This window comes from Chroicocephalus ridibundus, chromosome 3 (assembly GCF_963924245.1).
Source record: "Chroicocephalus ridibundus chromosome 3, bChrRid1.1, whole genome shotgun sequence".
Taxonomy (NCBI): Eukaryota; Metazoa; Chordata; class Aves; order Charadriiformes; family Laridae; genus Chroicocephalus; species Chroicocephalus ridibundus.
This window is the reverse complement of record NC_086286.1, coordinates 35,031,397-35,055,220: the sequence shown is the minus strand read 5'-3', so window position 1 is coordinate 35,055,220 and position 23,824 is coordinate 35,031,397. Positions and strand designations below refer to the sequence as shown.

Below are 23,824 nucleotides of genomic sequence, written 5' to 3'. Positions count from 1 at the left end.
CATTTGTCCTACAGGTTTCTAATGTAAGGAGATACACATCTCCATAGAAGCTGCAAGATCTATATTTAGTATCAAAGGTTTCTAGAAGATCTCATTTTGCTAAAACTTCTTGCAGAACTCACATATCAGACCCCAATTTCCCTTTCAGTTATTTCTATGCAACACCATTTGGGAAAATTCATATTTGTCAAGTGTTCATTTACTACCAAGATTAGCAGGTAAGTTAAGAAGTGCAAGTTTAATTCATGCATCAAAAATACAGAGCACAAGGGTAAACAAGCGAGGGCCTTACCAGGCTTACTCCTCTTTTCGTCAGAAACTGGCCCAGCCTCTTGGCACGTCCTCCAAAGAACTTCCCCAGAGCGCTGATCCATGTCAAGCAGAGAGGAACTCCAAAGAGCCCATAAAATATGCAGAAGAGACGCCCAGAGGGTGTCTTTGGAGAAACATTTCCGTAACCTAAAAGAGATAAGTATGTGCATGGTCTGTTCTTGTCGCGGAGAATTCAAGGCAATTCTGCCTATGCACAAAACAACATTGCGTGGGCTTCTGCTGTATCAGGTGCTCCTTACTTCACCATCTGTAACAGCTTTACTCTACTCCAGCTGCTGCTCTTCTGAATCTGGATGCCTTCCAATTCTACTCTAGCAAACGTGTATTCAATTAATGCACGCTGAGAGGATTACTGCATTTGAAGTGTTTCCTAGATTTTGTGCATCTTTTTCTTGACAAGGTGAGATAAATATGAAATAAAGTGCATCTCAAAACTTCTAATACGATTCCCCAACCTTAAGCAACCCTGTTAAAAACTTTATTGAATCAATTTTACAGAATAAAAGCTCAAAATTCATCCTGAAGCTAGATTCCACGTGAAAGATTCCCTATACACATTTAACATCTGGCCTGGTGCCTTTCCAGTGTAAGAGTTTGTGAGTTAAGTGCCAAGTAAGCTGTGACATAGCAAGGTATTTCAACTGCATTTAGGTTTTTCGCTGGTCACAGAAACTAACATGGCATTGCAAACTCGGGCTCTAAAATAAGCAACCTATATTCCGAACTTCTGCCAGGGTGTTCTTACTTAGGTGTGTTCCTGACTTCAACTTTTTGTCACAAGTTGTATTATAAGTTGGGCATTGCGAGTTTCAAGTGATAAAGAACACCACAGTACTGCATATGGTTTAACAGTAAGACTTCCATTTCAGTCTCCCTCCAGCCTTCTCTGGTTGTTTTGCATTCTTATTTTTGCAGTGTAGGTGTAGCAATGCCATGTAGCAAAGATTTTTCTGTAAAAGCAGAAGGCAGATATGTAGAGCTCTGAAAATCTGTATATCAAAGTAGGAAGAAGCCTTTCAATCCAGAGGGTTTTACAAGTACAAATCAGTAGTGAGGTTTAGAAGACAACACTTGTTCTACTTTGCCTTCTTTAAGAGACAAATAAAAAAAAAAAATCTAGATTGTTCTGCACGCCAAGAACATTGATAATTCAGTAGTTTAAGGGAATGCACATGAGTTACAGGACAGCTATACAACAACCTCATATACACATGCTTTAAGTATTAATTTAATGGAATGCTTTGTAACACTTTTGGGATTTTATGATTTGAAGATTCAAGTACGTAAATTAATGGAACCAGAATGACACCAGTCAGCCCCAGCAGCACCTCAAATCTGTTATTTATTGGAAAAGCACTAATTTCTCTTCTGTATACCCATGAAGAGAGTGCCAAAACACTGTTTTTTTTTCCCCTCTATGAACCTGCAGGTGAACACATACTCTAGACAACTCCAGCCATGGGGACTTCATTCAGTGGCTTAGCTTGACACATAAGTGGAAGAGTATAAGCACACTAGAGCATACAGAAAACTGCAGTTACAAAACTTGACATAATAAATACTTACCGATTGTGGTGATCACAGTAGCAGCAAAGATCACAGCGTTAGGCCAGTTCCAGTTGTTGAAAGTATTGTTCCCAGTGATGGCAACACCCTGTCCAGCAGCATTCGACACAACCTGTAAGAAAACAGTTTACACTCATTCTTGGAAAATCCTGGCAGCCTGAAAAAGAAGTGTGTCTGTCCCTCTCAGGTTTTCCCCCTTTGTTCATACTTTCAGAATAGTCACTCCACAGTTTTTTTGTGAAGACTAGCCTAGTATATTTGCTAAAAATAATTTTATGAAATATTAAAAACTTGATTCACGTAAGTAGTAGTAGTGCAGGTGCTCTGACATTTAAATAGCGGGGTTTAATTAGATAAACTTTTACTTGATTTACCAGTTTAATCCAAATGGATCTCTTCCAGAGACCAAACACACTCCTCCAGACTGAACTAGCGTTTAACCTCCAATGGCAGTTCTCGAATTTGGTTTAATATTAGGGACATCTTCAGAACTATTATCCATTTCAAAACACTGTTACATGCCTCAGCCTGACTTGGGTATGAGCAGGATGTCATAGAATCCTTGGCAAAGCTAGTGTGATTAATATTAATCCACCTGCTGTCCCTGGCAAAGTCAAACCATCTACAAGCCAACGTAAAACTGTACTTTTCAAAGACAGACAAATTAACACTTTTCCAAAGTACTTCACGCAACAGGACTCGGATCATTGTCCTTGAATCAGGCCACTTTCTTATCCCGTCTTTGAATCTGGTATGCCTTGATGAATGCAAAACATACAATGTTTTAGGGAAGCAAGTGTACTTATTGGCATTTCCAGATTCAGCAAGTCAGGTCTTCAGGTGCTCAAAAATTATTAGCCATCTTCGCCTCTTGCAGAAAGGGACTTGGAAAACCCAGCCTCCCCTGCCTTTCCAAAACTAGACTGTAGAAAACACATTGATAAAAACCCTAATGACTATTTAGTGCAGAAAGTCAAAGTTTCAGATCAAAACCACACATCTTGCCAATTCTGACATGTATTTCTACCTCCCTGAAGTAAAAGAGAAAAATGATTTATCATATTCTCTCCTAGAAATCCTTTGTTATTTAAATCTTTGCTCTGTCACTTCATGCTGCAGCTAAAACCTTCTCAGGTTACTCTGCTTTTTTCCCCTTCCGTGTAAACCAAGGTTGTCTGAACAAAACTCTTGAGGCTACATCCCTATACAGGAAAGGTGAAAGTATCTCCAAAAGTTGATTCATAACATTATCCCACTTCCTGTGTTTCTCCCTCAATAAGCATTGAGCATAAAAGCTACCTTGAGCTAAATATGTAAAATTGGAAGCAATATACTTTTTTTCTTTAATAAACATGACAGGTGAGATTTATCTTAAACCAGTAAGAACTTAGAGGTACATACAATCAACTCTTCCTTCCCTCGTCACCCCTTCCTTCCTACTTGATTAAGATCTGATCTTGGACCCAGAAGAGACTCAACACAAAGTTCAATTGCTACTGAAAACATACACAAGTTAACACAGGTTTTAATTATTCTTGACTTATTACATATCACCACCCTCCTACTGTAATAAAAATGCCCTCAAAGTGAATGTATTGTGCATATACAAGATGCAAACAATTTAATTAAAAATGCACTTTCAACACACAAGCTATTAGAGAAGATAAAAGGAGAAGCATTGAAAGTGAATGAAGGTACCAAACTAGATTTTTCTCTTGGTAAACTCTGTGTGGGTGCAAAACTGCATGCAGTGTCTTTCCATAGCCTACAGGCTCTGGATAGAAAAGGAGAGAGAGTTCTCACCAAGGCAGTATTTGTCATAAGAAAGTAGCGTTCAAATGAGAAGTAGACCTAAAACAGGCAGGTTGAGAGCAGGCAAGTACACACACAATGCCACCCCCTTCCAAAAAAAAAAAAAAAAAAAAAATAAATTTGGGGCAACGGATCACAAGAGTTCATCTGAATAGAGATCAATAAAGGACCTTCATTCATTTCTGCTATTGGTCTACAGATGAACGTCCCAAAAGTCCCAGAGGACATCCAAAGTATCTGATAGACACAATCTGTGATCTATTATCTCTGAAAAGATGCATTGACTTCTTCCACTGCCCAGCAACACTGCACTAAATGTTCTATCAAACACCAGTTCTCCAGTCATTTTCCATGCTATAACCACACTTGGATTTGTTATTTTTTTTGTTGTTATTTCCTCACAGAACAACTGATCTCATAAGAGACACACTGAAGTATCCGTTTCCATTGTCACTAGGACATTATCTCATTGCATTACCCCACCTTCAGCCTGAGCTAATGAGCTCAGTTTCCCAGTATGTACAGCTACATTAAGATCCGACACGACAGTGTTTGAGGTTTGGAGGTGTGAAGGGGGCCCAGATCCAAGGGGAAGAAGCTGCTGGACCAAGTAGCACACAGCTGCCCTTCACACCCAGGCAGTTAACATTTTGGGGGAGAGATGGCCAGCTCTGAGTTATATGAACACTTTAAATAGAGAATCACAGATACTCTCCAGCCAAAGCTGCCACCCTCTTTGTGTCCCTATTTTCACACAACTATCTGCTATTAGCACACAGTTATCTATAATCTGCAGTCTACTCTTAAGCTACTTTTATACCTGCAATAAGCCTGAAGGCAGTATATGGAGCCCAGCTGCAGGAACAAGATGGTGACAAAACATACTTAAGATAGCTTTGGTGCAGCGGGAAACACGTAACTGCTTTCCAAGCAGCATAACTTTTGCCCATACTGAAATAATTAAATATTCTGGCTTCAACAAAAAATGTGAGTGGACACTGTACAACTGAACAGCAAATATGGGGGTTTTTTTGCTTGGTAAATCTGTTCCTTTATTTTCATATGCTAGGATACAGAATGCACCAGGCTGCCTGTGCTGAATTTCTTAAACTACAGAAAATTTGCTCTTAAAAGCCTTTGGATGGGGAAAAGACAGAGGGCAAGGAGGAAGAGGCAGAAGAGGTTACATGGTGCAAGTGTTCTTAATATCTGGAAAGATGTCATTTAGAAAAATACCTTTTCAAGTATGCCCAAATTCAAAAGCTGAAAATAGTTAACTAACTTGAAATTTACACATCACCTTAGACCCCACCTCATGACAATTTGTACTGATAAAGGCGGGACTTTTATTTACTCTCACAGGAAAAGACCTACACTCTTCTCCCTCGCTCTCCACCGTTCCAATTCTGCACTTTGGCAAAGGAAAAAGTAAAAGAAGATCTAGAGCCCCTGCGGCTATTGCTGGAAATAGACTTGCAGAGGGACATTTAAGGCACACATAAAACTAATACATCTTCTGATGACATTAACACAAGTAGAAACCGGGATGCCATTTGAACATAATCAAGTGTACAATTTGCTCCATTTGCAGGTACTTCCCCACAGCCAGCCCCCAGCACTGTTCCAATACAGTCTTGTGTTTGCTGGGCTTTGTGGCATTTTTATTAACCATCTGATGACCAGGGTCACTCAAGATTTACCAGATATCACAAGCAGTGGTTGTTAAATCTCTACCTTGGGCAAAGACAAGGAGTTTCTCTCAGATGCTCTGGGCACATTCCACTTGCATCCCTCCTATTTGAGTAACAGTAGGGCTGAAAAGTTCTCAAAACAGATTTGAAAATAGCGAGGAGAAGCCTTGACCCACATAGGTATTACCGATGTGTTCCTACTTCTGTTTATTCTACTTTCCAATTTTCTGCTAGGGGCAAGCCCAGAACAGCAGCAAGGTTTTCCCAACCTACATACTACCGCATTTATTCAAATTGGGTTTTTCTACTGGCCTCTACAGGTTTGCTAGGGCAATCTGGCTTAAAAGCTTGTGATAGTTAGCAGACCCATTTTAGCTGTCCTGGTCTTTGTATTAGCAGGAGGGATGGTTAAGTTTGAAATTTGATCAATACCACTGCAAGGTGAAATGGTTCACAACAGAATGACATTTAGTCCCTGTAGAAGTAACGCGAGGGTATAAAGCTAAGAGAATAAGCACATTGGAGAGTGCCTCCAAAGGAGATTTATCATAACTAGGTATGTGAAATATGCCATTTTACTTTGGCTGCTTGGCCTTCAGCAGACGGAAAAATGGGACAAAACTCTCACCATCTGTCTCTGTAAGCATGAACAAGTGCATGAGGCTTTGCTTCCTCTCTAGGAAAAGAAGAAAGTACTCTTTTACATCCTGCCTTCAGGTATTTATATACTTTGATGAGGTCCCCCGAGCCTTTTCTTCAGCCTGGACAGTCCCAGTTCTCTCAGCCTTTCCTCATAGGACGACCACAGCACCCTCCCCTCCGGTCCCTTGATCACCTTAGTAACTCTTTGCCGGACTCTCTCCAGCATGTCCCATGTCTCTCTTGTATTGGGGACCCCAGAACTGGACACAGTACTCCAGGCGTGGTCTGACCAGTACAGAGTAGAGGATAAGGATCACCTCCCTCAACCTGCTGGCCATGCCTTGCCTAATGCAGCCCAGGATACCTTTTAGCCACCTTTGCTGCAAGGGCAGGTTGTTGGCTCATGTCCCATTTGATGTCCACCAGGACACCCGGTCATTTTCTGCAAAGCTGCTTTCCAGCTGGGTGCGCCCCAGCACGTACTGGTGCATGGATCCACACAGCGGTTAGTGATTCTATTCTAAGAGCTAAAGGACTGCAAGAAAGCTGTGATACAGGTTTTGCATATCAAGTAGGAATAATTTCATATTTGGCATGAAATCCTAGTCACTTTAACAAGGATTAGCTAGGTCTGATAACAACGAGCAGTAGGAAAGAAAAAGGACTTCTGGGGTACTTATGGCCAGAGAGACAGATAGGCCAGACTAAAGACACAGGACAATAAACAGGCTATATAAATTAGAACAACAGATCGTGCCGTACAGGCACCCTATTACATACAACAGCAGCTAGATATTGCTCAGTGCCAGGTTTCTTTTGAAGGAGCTGAAGCCTCCTAAAGTTATTCAAAGCATTCCCTGGAGATCTGACACACAAGTCTAACGGTAGTTTTAAGCTTCTCCCAGTGGCATGAACAATTCTCTTTTCCTAAGTGTTTCTCCATAAGAAAGGAGATGTAATTGAACTATTAAGCCTGAAACCAGTGGCTTTCATTCTATTCTCAAGAGTATTACCATGTACATAAAGGACAATCACAGCTGGCTGCTGCATCCAAAAGTAGAGTCCATTAAAGCAATAACTGATGCACCTTTCCAAGACTCCTAGGCTTTGTCCCCTTTTCTGACTCTGAAGGAATATGGAGTAATTTTGCTTCTTTTGCAAGTCTTTTTATCAAAGATTTAAGGGTTTAGTGCACAGAAAAACACTGAGAATTACAAGGAATAAAGCTTCAACAGCAATCTCTTTTCACATTGACATCCCAAATTTTTATACAATTTGAAGAAATCGTGAAACTGCGCAGTAGTTATCTAATCATAGGTACATACGTTACTGACAATTTAGCCAATCATAATAAAATTTTCCAGAGTAATAAGGTTTACATTTATAGTATCAGGTGAAACTCTAGACTGCTGCAGATTTCAACTATAACCAAATCCAGCAGCAGCAGAGCAAAGCAAATAGGTGAAGCAAATAAGAAGCTGCATGGACATTTTACGTTGTTTTTCAAAACAAGAAAAGGCTTAAAGTAACTCCTAAATTGCTTTAAAAATAAGAAAAAAAGAAAATCCATGCCATGAAAATTGCACATCCTTCTACTTGTCCCCCATAGTTTTTGCAGTTACCTAGGCTTTCTGGCTCCAGCTATAACGTTACAGTAGCAGTCAGCTGTAAATAATAATCAGATTTTTAAATGCAATCAAAACATATTTAATTGTTAATGTTTATCTTTCCAATAATAACAAATTGAGTCACATGTTAAAGACTCCCAGGTCAGGTATACATTACAAAGTTCTGCTGACCTAGATAATATTGTCTCAGGACTACATGTAAATAAAAAGAAATGAAACCCTCTCAGTCACTATGCCTTTTGAAGGAAAAAAAATCTGTGGGTGGTCACACCTAGATTGACAGAACAACTTCCTCAAGACTCGTCATGCAGACAGGCAACACAGTGGCCATGGCCATAAGTTTCCTGCCCTGTTGGCATATTGCACTTTGACAACTGCTTGCGTATTAAAAGCAGAAGCAGCTATCTCACAGGCACAGTATGAATTTGTAAGTACTTTATAGCTAGATCAAAAATAGTAGATTCACAGTCAGACTAGGAATATATTAATCCTGGCTGATAGCTGTCATAGAGTAAGTTTGCGTATCTAGTTGTTAAGCAAAATATATATATATTTTTAATATAATAAATGCCATAATCTATTGTTTTGATTTATAGTAGTTGAAGAAAGAGGGGGAAAAAAAAAAGAAAAACCAAGAGCTTTAAAGCCAACTGCCTTCCCCCCACCCTCCTCAATGTGTCCTGACTGAATGGAGGATACTACCCATCAGAGAAAATATTTTCCTCACTAGAGTATCTTGGCAGCTTGGGGTTTGGGTAAGGAAAGGGAAAGAAAAGCCAACTATTCAACTAATGGTTTTACCAACGAGTAAGAAACCTTTTTTCCCCAATTACTTTTCATGTCTCGATATATGAGGTATATACATGTAATGATTTATTGAAGTTTTCTATTTGAGTTCTCCAAAACCTTCATATTAACCTACATATTCTTGAGACTAAAATATTTCGCCTCTCTTCCCAGCCTTCACTTCTGAAGGCAGCTGCACTACTGCTAAGAAAACCTTGCTGTGCCACGATGCTCACTTTGGTAGCCAAAGACACAACGTGGCAGAGCTGCAGGAAGATGAATGAATACATACAAGGTTAAATGATTTCATCAAGGCAGCAGAAAGAGCAGCTACTCCCAATGTCATCTTTAGGAGGGCTGCTATACACGTATTTGCGCACAGAGAAATCAAAGCTCATCGCTTCTTGGAGAGAAAAAAAAAAATCCTTTCAGGATTAGAATACCAAAAAAACACAGCCTAGAATATAAAATAGCGGCATCTTATTTGGACACGCATATTTCTGCCAGCCACTTGGCACCTGGCACATTTAGCATGTAATCTGCTCAAGGCAGAGTTCTCAGGGGAAGATGGTAGTAACTACCCACCCTTCCAGAGTAGCCCAAAGTCACTAGAAAAGCATAAACTCACGGTTCCTGCTATCCCTTTTTTTTTTTAACCCCTATTCCTAATGTAATGACAGACTTATCCTGATTGCTCACTTGGACTCCGAGTTCCCAGCTGACTGAAACGTGCTGGCATATGACCAGGGCCAGTGCACAGGGCCAAGCGAACAAGCCTTTCAGGCTGCCTTAGCCACTTGACAGTCTCCGCAGGACTACACTAACCAGCAGGACTTAGGATAGCTGACCTCTCATTTCCCTCTCAGCATTATCTGTGCTTGCAATATGAATTTCATGTTTGTCCGGACAAGAACCACGCCAGATGTAAAAAGAAGTCTTTTAGCTGAGTCCTGGATTTCCTACTTCACTTCGGCGGGGAATAGTTTGCGACCTTTTTTGTAGAAAGAAAAATAAGACGAGTGAACCACATTGTCTGAGTCTAACAGGCAACACCCTTGTGCCTTGCTAACCTGTGAACGTTTTACTGGCCTTTACTGACCTACGCTGAGAGTGGAGCTGGAAGGTGGTTGGGGCACAAGGTGCAGGATATGAGTCAGCAGCACCTGCATTAGAGAAGGATGGTGGGATTTAATAAATTCCACATTTGTTAAAGAGGACATCAGTTGACTACACAAGTCTGATTCCGGATCAACTGAGCATATAGGAGTTAATCCAACCGCTGCGCACAGCACCTCTTCCCAGCTGGCCTATACCAAGAGTTGCTAGGTTCTCCAAGACTCTCACTAACCCTAGAACTTGTACAGTCTATTTTAACAACTGTAAAATCTGAGGCAGAAACAGCTTGTTTCTAATAGCACAAGGGGGTTATGGCCAGTAGCCACCTACCACAAGGCCGAGGTTGAAACTCAGGCAAAAAATAGGAAGTAGTCGTAGAATCATAGAATTGCCTCAGTTGGAAGGGACTTTTCAGATCATCTAGTCCAACATCAATAGTCATTGAGGGAATAATTTTAACTTCGACTTCTAAAAGAATAAAAATCTTGCAAGCCTCACGCTTGGTGCTGACAGATGTAGCTTTGTTACCTAACCAAAAGCATACATGAACATTACCCGAAAAGCTAGAAAGATCAATACGGGTATACAGGATTCCTTTCCCCTTATCTATGAACTGAACTAGAACAAAAATAAAAATCAAACCCTGGAAAGCAAGTGTTAGTCCCAGTGTTTACATTCCTACATAGATCAACTACAAGTAACAGGGGACAATTTTTCCCCTTGCTGTCATACGCTGCATTTATAAAATTGTTGAATTAAGTGTTATTGCAAGTAACAACATATTTTGCTTTTTTCAATCAACAGTTTAGTCTTAAAATACAGTTCCTATCAAAGGGCAAACTTTTGAAAATTACCACTTGGGAAAAAAAAACCCTGGCAAAATATGGGTTTACATACTTCAGGGGATGGTTTTCTTTCCAGCAACAGCAAGATTTAATCCAGAATGAAATGGTATTTTCACACTCCTACTGATACAGCAGATAGAATGTTATCTTGTCAGTTTTCCAGTCTTCAGGGAAAGGAGAGCTTTAAGTAATCCTCAACTCTTCTTTTTAACTGCTTCGACATATCAGTGTTTCTTTTTAAGAAGCCAATTATAAAACTTATTTAAATTTGCTAAAAGTGACTTTAAATGATCCACCAATATCTTAGCATACAAAATAGAAAGGTACATATATAGGTCAAATGTACCGTAAATACCACATTTTATCCTAAAGATTATAAAACAAGATTGAACTTGCTCTGCAGAAAAAGTTTACCTACTTTGTTGATTCTTCATTTACCCAGGCAACTTCTCAGTGTTTCATTCTATTCGTGCAACAGTGCTTCTCAATGCAGAAATGAATTACAGAACCAAGACACTCTATTGCTTTCCCTTCATTACACTTAACTTTAGTCTGTCAGCAACTTGGACTTCCATCTAAGCATACCTTTTCTTACCTAATAGAGCCTCCAGCACATGCCACTTCATACAGAGCTGTCCCTGCATCTAAGCCTGATATATAAAGAATGCACGTAAATACATGCCTGGTTTTCACTTTGCATAGTTTTGTTATGCAACAGGACAGTAAACCAGACATCGTTTCTGTCTGTTAATTTAGAATACAGCACACCCAGATAGCTTTTTATATGTGTCGTAGTCTTAATTTCTTAATTAGGCCATTCTATCACAATGCTTTATTAATTTTTTTTTTGTAAAGTATTGTGGAAACTCCTGTTCCTAGACTTCAGTATGCCTAGCACTTAAGAAAAAAAAAAAACAACAAACCAAAAACCACAGCCGTGCTAGTTTTATTAGGTGGAAAAAGCACAGAGTGGGATACATTGCCTTGTACTGGACTTTGAAACCAGATTTCAATGAAAGTAATTAAGTACATGCTCTGAAGAAAGCCATGGATTAGAGCTGCTTTTTTACTGATAATTTTACTGATTAGCCAGGAGAGCAGAACAGACTATCTAGTAAGAACACCTGAAGATGAGAGCACTAAACACAGTTCAGCGTACAAGATTCTACAGAACACAGAAGTGGTCTTCAAGAGAGGGAAAATACTCTTGACTAAATAACTGCATCACTCCGCTGCAAAGAAAGCATCCACACCTTAGCCCTACACACATACTTTTAAACTGGAAAATATTTGCTATTTAGTGTAGTTCTGAGGAAACTTCATCTGAGGTTTATTTAGGTGCTCAGAACTGAGGAAGAACACAGAAATATCCCAAAGCAAACTGGAACTGCTCAACAGTGAGCTCTAGGATATCTCTGCAAAAGAGACAGTTTGTTGAATAAGCCAATGAATTCTTATGTGTGCCTCAAATTATATCAGGTTAGCTGTTCTTTTTAAAATTCACACTACCCAATCCCAGAATAACCTGTATGTACAGAGAGGATTTAACAAGAGCATCCTCACTATGGGTTATCATACTACTGCAGACAGACTCCAGGACTTTCCAAAAATGTTGTGGGTGAAGTTTTTCAAAAGCACCTGTGTTTGGATGCAATGCCATCATAAATGAAACTGAAAAGATAGTAGTGTCGCAGGTCTCTACCTTTATTTGGCTAGTGGCCTAAAACTCCATCCTGACCTTGCAGAAGAGACCTTCTTTCTGTTGTTCTGCTAAGTGGAAGAGAGTTTTCTCCCACCTTCTCCCAAGCATTGATGACAGCACTTTTTTCTCCCCCTCTGGCATCATTATTTTAACACACCACCAATTATGCATGTTAAACAACCAGGAAGTTCTTCAATGGACTGAGTCTCAAAAGGAACAGAGTGGAGACTTAAATAAATCTGGGCACTTCAGTTGGTTTGTTTTTTGCTCCTGGCTTTCGTTTTACCTTTTTGCAAGTGCAATGTGTGTGTGGGAACAGTATTGAAAAGATAAATTTGTAACAGGGACCGAGCATCGAGATTTCTTAATCCATAACTGCTGACACTGACAACCCAGTGAAGAGAGAAAATAATTTGTTTAACCTGCTGATAACGACAGTACTACAGGCATCTCATCTCTTCTTGCCGCTGTGTTCTCTTACTCTCTTTGCTTCCTAGCTGGCTAAAAGAGACAGGGTAGATAAGGTAAATTTGTCAGAGATCAAATTGTCCCAGATCAAACTTGTTATTTCATTCTTTGAAATGCTCATTTGTTTTCTTGTTTTTCAATTACAATTTAACCAGATTAAGTGATCCTTTGGAAAGGCAAACTATTAATTAACCCATAATGGTCAGAAGAAATCATGCTTTTCAAGCCCAATCTCAATTTATTAACCAGAAATAGCTCTAGTCAGCCAGAGACAAGAAGGGGGGGAAAGGTTTTTACATGCAAAATTAGAAGATACATCCTCCACCCTGGGTTTTAGCTTGTTATCTGAAGGCCATGCAATAAATCATGAATTTAGAGATGTAAAGAGCCATCTTCATACATGCTTGAACCTGAAAGTCTCATAAAAAATTTAATTGTGGCTAATATTTATGAGTCTGGAGGCCTCAGGACACAGTCCAGTGGAAACAATTTGTGAGTCTACAGCCAAATTAATTCCATATTATTGCTTGGGAACAGAGAAGGTAAATAATTGTGCCAGCTACTCCCTGCTCTGAAAGATGATCAAAATTAGACAAAGCATGAACAGGATACAGAAGAAGTGAGGATAAATATCTTGGGCACTTCTATAGTGCCAGCATTAGATATATTGAATATTATTCTCTCCTCCCTCCCCCTGCCTCCACCCACTCCCCCCTCAAATAAAACCAGATATACATGTGCTGACCATTTTAGTAGTTCATATAGATGTAAATGCTGATGACAGCAATGAATTCTACTCTAGGTACAATAAGTCCTTAAGGTTGCTTCTACTTGGAGAAACAGTGTCTTAGAATTGCTGTAATGTACTGCAAGATTACCTGCTCAATCAGCACTGGTAACTAGCACCATCTTCTCTTCATTCCCACCAAGATGAGCACAAGCTTCACAAAATGTATTGGTATTTTTGAGTTTTGCATGGAAAGTTACAGCTGAGTAATAAACCTAACTGAGAGAGCTTGCCTGAGGACATGACACTTCCCAAGATGCAAGTGCACTCTTTTTCAGTTTGTTTTGTTTTTGTTGGGTTTGGTTGTTTTGGGGTTTTTTTTTTTTTGTCCCTTGGCATGGAGAACAAGGGCTGAGAGTTTTGAAGTTAATGGAAAATATCCTGGGAAATAATCACCATTGACATGACAAGAGAATTATCTCCTGTGGGACAAACAAGTGGGCGAGGAACAAATGTACCACTTAACCCTCTTAGCTTCCCAACTTCTGCAGTATCTGAAAATTAATAGAAAAACAGTAGTTCCAGGAAAGGGTGTTGTTTTAAAAAAAAGAAAAAACCCAGAAAATGCCTGCCTGTACAAGGGAACCACTGGAAAACCATCTGACTTAGTTGAATTATATCCTTCCAAAAGAGAGAACAGAGTAGCAAAATACAGAGTAAAATGTATCTAGTTTCTGCAATTGCCTGCTTCAGTCTATGCTATGAACTGAATCTCTCCCTTTGATTAGCCTGAAGTAAAAGCAGAGGTCCAGAAATTCTGTATCCTGAAATTGGACCTTACTGCCCTTGAAAGCAATATAGGTTTTGTCATCAATTTTATTTCGAGAAGATAAGGTTTTATACAGGTAGCACATGGGTTGTGGTAAGCCCCAGCAGTGCTGTAAGCTTAAAATAAAATGTAACGACAGAGCCATCAGCTGGCGCACTGGCTGTATCTTTTAGAGCCCTTTACCGGCATCATTTCAGTCATTAGCAAGGATGGCACCAGACCTTTCATTCATATTACCCATGTACTTGGGTAATGTACTTGGTACTGGTGACATTATAGACTTTGACATGCCTTCAACATATAAACACTTTTTCAAACATTTATTGCTCAGTTGATTTGAGAGGCCTACAAACAGTCGTGGCCAATTGTACACTAAATCATTACTACTTCAGTTTCATGAATAACATATCTTAATGAACCATGTTTCAAAAATTGATTATTTTGAAAGACAGCTTTTAAAATGCCCTAGTCACCCACTGCAATTCATTCTGCCTCTCCTTTCCCATTCTCTGCCATAAAAGTGCTATTATAACCTACAGCAGAAAGTGCAAGGGGGAATATTATATCTCATCAGTCCAGTCATACAATTTAGGCATCTCAACCACAGAAGCACATCAATAAAAACAAAAGGGGAAGAACTTCAAGGAACTGCAAGATGCTTGAAATTCCTTCCCTGATGTCTTGCTGTCATTCTGCAAAGCACTGTCGCGATTTCTACAATTCTGGTCATACTCCATCAAGAAATGGGAAGTGGCAGACAAAGGCTAGAAGAATGAGGAGACTATTATGGGTCAGCCAAAGCAATTTATACTGCAAAAATAAAGGCTAAGAGGGGATAGCACTGATTTCTTTTGTACTAAATCAGAAACTATAATGTAAGACCACAAAATCCATTTAAACCAAACCCCAGTCTTGGTGTAAGAACAAAACAAAAAACCTCAGTGTGAATGAAATTAAGCTGTAAATTAAAACAGGTTCTCAACCTATGCAAATCAAAGTCAAATCAAAATCAAAACATTCAGCATGGTAGTGTAGATGAACACACCCCCCACCCCCCCCATCTAAAGCAAGATCCAGCCTAACAGTGGTTTAGTTTAACAACTATTTCTACAGTGTGGTGTTACAGGTAAGATTTTGGATCTGAAATCCTTACTACAATTATAATGCATTGGGGAGCATATTATTGTCCTACAGTAAAATCCTCTTAGTAAGAGTTCTTCAGACAGAAGTTGTGAGAAAGAGTAAACAAATTCACCGTTTTCTGTGGCACCATTCAAAAGCACACAGGAGTTCTTCCTCAAGGACTGACATGATGCAGAGTAGGGGAGAGATAAATGCTAGAGCAAAACAAATTACTTGGAAAGAAACAACTGTACTGATAAATAGAACAACAAAACTTTTGCAGCACCAGCTTGATTTATATTTTTTCCTGGCAGACTTCTAGCAAGACTTTAAAAAGGTCTTTCAATAAGGTTTGAGCATCATAAAATATATGTCATTTCCTTTACTGAGTACACTAGTGGTTCTACAAAATGGACACATTGCCCTACTGATTTTGTGAAGCCTCATCTTAGGGCCCCATTTAAGAGAAGTACAACTCAAGATTAGTGATTTCGTAATGATCATTTGCACTTGTACAAAGCCCTACTGAAGGTTTACAGATGGCTATTACGTCTACAGCTACAGACATAACACATGAGCTATCTTGTTCAGATTAAGCAAATTTTGCATGAAAATATTCCAGCTGATAATGGAAACACAACAGTAATCAAGGATTGCAGCACAAACGCTACACAACTTGGGAGAGGTGGACATGTGGGGAGGAGGGGAGTGAAGAAGGGTAGCTCTTTGATCTTTTGTTTTGTAAAAAGCAAAGCAAGAGTTACATTTATCCTTGCAGCTTGCCATCATCAACCTCTGTTTTACAAAACAGTATTTTAAAAATAGGCAGTTTGAGAAATTTTCAGTCAAAAGACACATAAGTGTTTTCTAAAGAGTCCTCACACTATGTACATGTGTTTGTGGAAACCTGTTGTGATCTGCCCAGCTGGGATTTGGATAATGCTTATTGATTTCACGGTCTGCAACAAGTTCTGCGTTTTGCCTTTTTCACCCATCCTCATGGAAACTCCCCATTGCTTTCCCAAACTACCTCTACCGAAAGGAATGCCCTAAGTCTGAGGCTTCAGTTTTCACGCAGTAAATTCAAGAATAAGGTCACAAAAGCATGTTCAGCCCAAACAAGGCTGGACCTAAGCACATACTCCTTCCTCCTTACCAAGGCAAGTTGAGGCCAAGCCAGCATTACTCACATTGCATTGACAGAAAAACTGCGAGTAGCCAAGTCTTCACAAATATTTGTTGCTGTTGCTGTACCTTAAGTGTGTAATAATGATCTCTCTCGTGGCTATATTGGCAGTTTTCATTCTTAGAAATGAAATCAAGCCCCTAAGAGAAAGCACAGAAGAACTTAAAGCCACTGTTTGATTAGAAATCAAGCGGTCATAAGCTGCTACATGGTGAATTTTGAGGGGTTGTGGGAAATTGAACCATTACAGTTGAATGATTAAGCTTCCCTTCACTACCAGCCCTTGCTGTCCTGCTGCTAACCTTCTCTTTGCCATAACAACTAGCTAGCAACACGCTTTATTAGTGACCTCTCAGCCCAGATATATGAAAAAGATGACTATTGTAATAAGAGAATGAATTATTTCTGCAATAAACCCCCAAGTTTTGGAATATGTTCTATTTTAGAATGAAACGTGAAGTCAAGTCATAATTGATACTTAGGTGGTAAGAGCCCGTAAGAAAAAAAAAACTCATTTGAACAAATGGAGCTCTACTTCCATTCTGCAGTACAAATAGGTGTTATTGTTTCCTCTGGAAAAAAGTTCTAATTTGTAGGGATATTAACCTCTTGGAGGCACGTCAATATTTTTACAGCATGCACTGTTTAAGACTTGCTTGTGTATGATGTATAGCATGGACAGTTAATTTTCCTATAAGTCATAATTCATAGGACAAACAATGTGAGGGATATTAATGGAAAGAGATCAACAAGGTTACTTCCTTTTTGTGGATTTCTGCAGAGTTAAATAATAAGTGAAACTCATAAATCAGCAAATTAGTTAACTGGAACTATTTTGTCATTGCAGAATTGAATGCTGAAGTTTACCTATATGTGATACTTGCAGATCCTATGCTTGAATGAACTAATGCTGCTTAACTGTATTTCTCCTTTCCACTTATGTGCAATGGATGTAAACACCAACAGTTCTGAAGAGGCATCTGGCTTCTTTGGCAGATCATGACTACAGAATTTAACAGTTGATATGGATTTTTTCCCCTATTAATTTCAGGACTGGATTCCAGTTAAATGAACTAGTTAATAAACTATTTTGATGAAAAGCATATTCAGTGCTTTACCAGCATTCCCTTGCTCTTGTGATTAATGCAATTATAGAACTGTTTCCTTTTCACTTTCCCAAGTTCCACATAGACATGTTTTGAAGACAAATTAACTAAAGGTTACTGCTGCATGAGAACTGCAGCTGTTCTGCAGATGCTGAGTGCCCCAACTTTTCTTTGGCCTCAAATTACTCTCATTCAGAAATAAAACCTATCAGACAATTTCATAGCTTTCACTAATACAGCTTAATTTTGAGGGCTTCTGTGCCAACATGCTTATAACACACTTTCCCTTGGTTGGAAAAAAAAAGTATTTCAACAACTTTTATGTTGCATCAGCTGAAATTAAGAAGTTGGAATAATCTATAATAGCAGATTAGGCTTCCTTCCTATCTGAATACATACACGGTGACTAATGTAGCCAACTCCTCTTCAAAAAGGCTTTGGAAAATGCTGTTGTCCCCATTTTAGAGATAAGAAAGTGGAAGCAGAAGAGTCAAGAGTTTAATCAAGCCCGCACACCAGTTGGTGACCTACGTTAGGCAGGGTTAGAACCAGACAGTGTTTACAGGAGACTATTGCAACAGAGTTGGTACCTATTGCATAAGCAGATGCTAACCCATGCAGCAGTCTCAGTTTCCAAAATAATATATTTCAGTTTAGCTGCAATTGATTTAAGTAGATTTAAATTAAACCAAAACAATCCTAGTGTCAATAAAAACAGTTTACCAAGATTAATTTACTAGATGGGGAGGGGTTTGACCATATCTTTGAGGTGTTGCAATTCCCCCCCGCTCCCCCCTCGTATTCAAACAAGATCTCAAGACCTGGAGCAGCAACCCAGCAATCTAGTTAATCTTTGCAGATTTTCACCCACCCATAAAATGGTATAAATTGGAGTATTTGGACAGAAAAGCCTTGATACTACACAGGAGAAGTAAAAGGGGAAGCTGAGTTTAAGACGAAGCTTCCCCCCTGCCCCCCATGCTTTCAGTATATAAGAATAGTTCATTAGGACAAGTCAAACCACAGGTGATCCAAGCTTGACAACTTTGGTTACAGAGGCCTAAATAAGCTTTTCAACTCAGTTGACATTGTGTTGAGAAGCATATTATGCTCTCTCCCATTTATAGCCATGCATAAAAACATGCTTCAGATTAAGAAACTTACAGAAAGTCACTTTGTTAGAACACCCTAAAAATTGTTTGGAGTTTGTTTCTCAGTAGCTAGGACCAAAATGTTGAAGGCTTTTTGTTTCACAAGCATTTTTGTATTTCATCCCCAAATTTCAATACAACATTAAAGGTCTTAATTCTCTGAAGACAAACTAGAAGCTGCTGCCAAAGCGTACTAGTAGCATCATGCATCTTTAACAACCTATCTTAAGGAGAAACAATTAAAAAAAAAAAAAAAAAAGAGGCAGGTCCCAGTAAAACAACTGTTACTTGTCTGACAGTTCTGTAAGCTTACACATGCTAGAATGAAAAAAATCTTATTTTTCACAACAGCATCAAATCAATGAAACAAAACTAAAAATGACTAGGCTTGGGTGGAGCAGAGTACTAAGTATAATGACATTTTTAATCAAGTAGACTTTTGAACTGCAGAGCAGGAGCAAGAGTCACACTGTTGGCTTAGTAACTCTTTGAGGGTAGAACCTTTGCTAACTCATCTTGTTAGGGCAAACAAACAACAAGGTTTCCAGGGCCAAACGAAAACTTCACATCACCTCAACCATGCTGGTCTCTCTCCATTAGTCCATCAGACAGCAAGAGGAGGAGGCAAGGCAGGCTTCCAACACCAACACGGACAGGATGCTTTGTATGAATAGCAAGGTGATGGGTTTATGTTAAGGGGAGTAAGGAGGGGGGAAAACCTGACACAGAAACACCGTTTGCTTTGAGATTTCTGTTACCATGTATTCAGCTTTATCCAGGGCTCAAGCTAAAATAGAATTTTGTTATGGTACTTACTACAAATCCCTTCAGCACTAGATTAGCTCAAGACTGATCTTTGAGGAGGACTGGGGAGGGAGCGGAAGCTGCTCTGGACAAATGTTTTCAAACATAGATAGAGATCTGCCAGCACAGTTACAGCATGACATGAAGAAGCGTGATCAGTAACTAGGATAAGTGTGCTGGGAAACAGTCAGATCTAGACACTCTCAGACCTGTAATGGCATAACTTGCCCAGTCTATCTTGTTTCTTCTGCTGGGTAAGTGAATTACTGGTAAAAGCATTAGTTTGCTGGTAAGAGCAACCTATGCATTAGAATATTTCTTAAACACAGTTATGTCAGCATACACACAAACCCCATTTAACATTAAAAAAACCACACACGCAAAACATGCACACTGGAACACAATCTTCTGCTATTTTATTATGTTCACCACTATATTACTAAGTAAACAGAAAGGGCTTTCTTCCCATGAGAGCTTCCAAGCAGTAACTTTAACAAAAAGCAGAGCAGATACTGCTTCAATAATTCTTCAATAATCTTTTCAATCCCATATGACATTCAGTTCCTGGGCAAAAACTGATGATAGTAAACAAGTCGTTGCATATATCCTGTAGAAAGTGTTTTGAGTAAGCAAAAAAGCAAGTTATGCTTGCCTTTCTTTATAGTTATAAAGCAATAACTATATCTTAAAGTTATTCCAACTTTAAGACAACCAAACTGTGCACACTTCCAGATCCATAAAGTTTCCCATATATTTGCAGGTCACTACTAAACATCTAACATGAGGCAAGCTGAAGGCAAAGAATAATGTACAGCATTGACATGTGGCAGGTAGTTAACAGACTCTGTGCCCTGCCACTTCTCAACTGTCCCATCCCTGAGGATGCCTGAAAGCCAAACCACTCTCCTATCTTGCTGCTGTATTAAAGGGAAGAAGGATCAGTGGCAGAAGCGCTATAGTTGCTGTCTTCTCTTTGCCACGCTCTTCCTTCCTAGCCTGGATTTCCTGCGGCTGACATCTCTAACCCTTCAGCAGGCATCTATTACCTTCTTAGAAGCTGAGGCAGGGGAAGCATTTGCACATTGCTAAGTAGAGAACCCTCAAGCTGAAAAGCTGCTCAGCGTACAAGATGCTCAAAAAGTCATCAAAATCACAGAAAAGCTGCAGTTACCTCAAGCAGGTGAGATTATTTTCTTAAGAAAGATGCACAGAATTCAGCTGAAAGCACGTAGACAATGCCTAGTGTGAAACTACTTCATTGCAGTGTTTCTCTGCTAGGAAACACTAGCAGCCACAGTTGTGGGAACATCTGTCCAAATAACCAACTGTCTAATTGTAGCAGAACTGAGCAAGCACTCTTAACACATAAAGCCAAGGCACTCTCAGAGTGTGAACTATATTTTACTTCTCTTAAATGTAAGATAAAGACATCTATGCTCATTTCATTAATCAAGTCGACAGCTTTAGGACCTCACAGAGACTGTAGCAGCTTCATGAAAATGTGCAATTATCCTACAGTCACAATCCAGCTAAGATACTACCTTGAAAATCTAGTATTACTGTAACAAATCACATAGAGACACAAAAAAGTTAGCGACTGCTTTTGTTGCTACAATAGAACCAACTTCAAAGTTTTTCATTCTTTCTCTCTTCTACTACAAAAGACATAAAAAAAAATTAAGTCAGAAACATGGAAGTATTATTTTAAAGGGGCAAATTGGTAGCAACACAGCTGAAAAGCTTTCAGAGTGCACCGATGCCAGTAAGATATAAAATGATTTTCTAAACATAAACCCCAATGCCCTTCAAAACCCCTTGTGCCAACAAGGCAAGCGTTGATTACAGAACTGCCCTCTGCAGTCACGTACACACCACTTAACACAGGCCTGAAGGTTGAAATTCTAACTTAACTGGCAAGTTATCATAGTTCAACTATTGAACCTGATTTTAACATATTTGCATTACAGTCTGTGAAGCTGGTTAGCAGCAACTGTAACAGCCAAGCACATGGTAGGGTGAGGGTTCCAGCCAGACGGATGCAAGAGAAGCTGTGGGAGAAGTCAGTATCGCCAGTGAGTTTGATTAGACCCCTTCTCTTCATACAGCTGCTTGGCTCCAAACACCTCCCCTGTTTCTTTGGTGCCTGGAGGAGACTCATCAGCCTCACATCCTTCATAGGCCAGAACAAGCGTACTTACAGCACGGGACCACACCTGATTCTTGAGTAACTTTTCTCCAAAGTTTTTTTACTCCCTTGGAGTCAGTTGAAAGTAGGAAAGAGGAGCAGCAATATGAGTACTTGGAGGTCACAGACAGAAGTCATCACTGATGGATTTGGTATTGTAACTAAGCCACCAAAAAAACCTGCATCATATCTGACTATGCTTTCCACCTCAGGACCTTCAAAACCCTTTGCAGAATTATTTTCAAGTTCCATTAGCTATCACTCATTAGCTTGCCATTATCTGACAATCTTATGACTTACTTTAGAATTCAAATTTATGTTACATAACTGATATCTTTGCTGTTAAGAAGGATCAGAGTTCAGAGACCTGGGATAGGTCCAACCGGCACTTTTTTTTTTGCACCTGTTGCAACCTCAAAAGAGACACACAGGTCTGGGTTTTGTTTCTCAGCAGTTGGAACCTGCTTACACAATATTTGTAAGATGTCGGCACAAAACAAAGTCAATTTAGTATTTGCCAGTTTGCTCAATCACAATCCACATCTGCCTTTTCATTAAGGCAGAAATATATTCCTACAGATAGGCTGATCTGTAGCAATCGATCCCAGATCAGGGGTTAGAAAAACAGGTCCATCACAAGAAACACTGCAAATACACATATTGTTAGAAAAGGAACTTGATTTCAGATTCAACAGAGGCTATGACATACAGCCTATTATTAGTTTCCTCCTCCCTTTTCATCACTCATGTTTCTTTCTCTTAAGAAAACAGGGTACAAGCTTTGAGTTTAAAACATTTCAGAAGCTACTTTGCACCTAACAGTGCCTTTGATCCTCTAGAGTTCACACAACACTGTTGTGCTGTGGTGAGGAGAGGGATCTCTCCTGCCAACAATTGAAGTGTTGGTAAGTACGTAATTAACACAGTAATATCTAAGATCGCGAATAAAAAGACACGATAAAATAAGATGGGTGGACCCAGAAAACAGACTGCCAGCATGAAGTTACCAGCTAAAGAACTTGGTGCCTTAAAGAAAAGAGCTAGTAACACTAGAATTGGCAGTGCTGTTGAAGAACCTGAATCAGAACAAAGCGAGGAAATAAATGAAGATGAATTTATGCCTTCAAGCCTAAGCCATCCCTTCAATAAATAGAGCTAGTAAAAATGTAGAGTGTGTATTGCATGCCGTATTTTAGGCTTTCAATCTGCCTCTAAGTGTGGGTCTCCTGAGGATGTCTGTAGCACCATGAAGAGCTTCAGGTGTGACCACAGTGGTGTTTTAAGTGCAACTCTTCCAGTTGTACCCTGCTACCATGGTTTGGGTATTTTTTTTTGTTTTGGGGTTTTTGTTTGGGTTTTTTTTCTTCATACTAAAAAGCAGACTCAGAGCTTATGAGTTGAACTCATTTTGAACTAAACAAAACCTAAAGACGTACTCCATGAAGAAATTTAACTACTTGCTCATAGGCATTCAATTCATAGGATCATACAAGCATCAGCACAAAACAAAATCTTTGCAACTACAGGCACTGTGATCAGCAGGTCTATAGCACCAATATGCAAAAGCATTCTCACTTGCTCCCCTGCTAATCAGACTATTGACTGCCACTTGCAATCCAGCTGGTTTCTGGTTGTATGTTATGATGTTGACATCTACTTGCAATACCAGCATGAAATGCGATTGCTCTGAAGGTCAACAGCATTCAAAGAAAAGCAAAACAATACTTTCTTTTTTTTTTTTAATTAGTATTTGTAGCAAAATCAACAATTCAATTTAAATAAGGAAATCTGTACAAAGTCATCATTCACTGTCTCTTCACTGGCTACAGAAGGTATCTTGCAATAATCATACATACAGCATGAACCAAAGCAGGGGTTCCTAGATCTTACGGGACAACGAGCTGTTGATAACCTGCAAATCTTCTTGCGTGACATGGTTTCCAGAGGAGAGCTTGCCAGAAAACACCCCTAATAGCAGAAGGTTACACGTCAGGTAATACAAACATTCTGTCCTAAAGTAACAGAAAGACAACATACCACAAGCACTCAAGGATTAAGTCCATAGCAGGAAAAAAGAAACCAGGAAAATTCTAACTTCTCATCGATTGCTGTTGCTCCATCAGCA

The 23,824-nt window shown here is 39.4% G+C and overlaps 1 protein-coding gene across 1 annotated transcript in view; it reads right to left on the bottom strand.

Moving 5' to 3' along the window:
• Positions 1-23,824, bottom strand: part of KCNK5 (potassium two pore domain channel subfamily K member 5) — a 36,997-nt gene that overhangs the window by 7,159 nt on the left and 6,014 nt on the right. Inside the window, exons 2-3 of the mRNA XM_063328688.1 lie at positions 1,900-2,011; positions 293-459 (exon numbers count right to left, since the gene is read on the bottom strand). Coding sequence (XP_063184758.1) covers positions 293-459; positions 1,900-2,011 — 279 coding nt within the window. The remainder of the gene's footprint in view (positions 1-292; positions 460-1,899; positions 2,012-23,824) is intronic.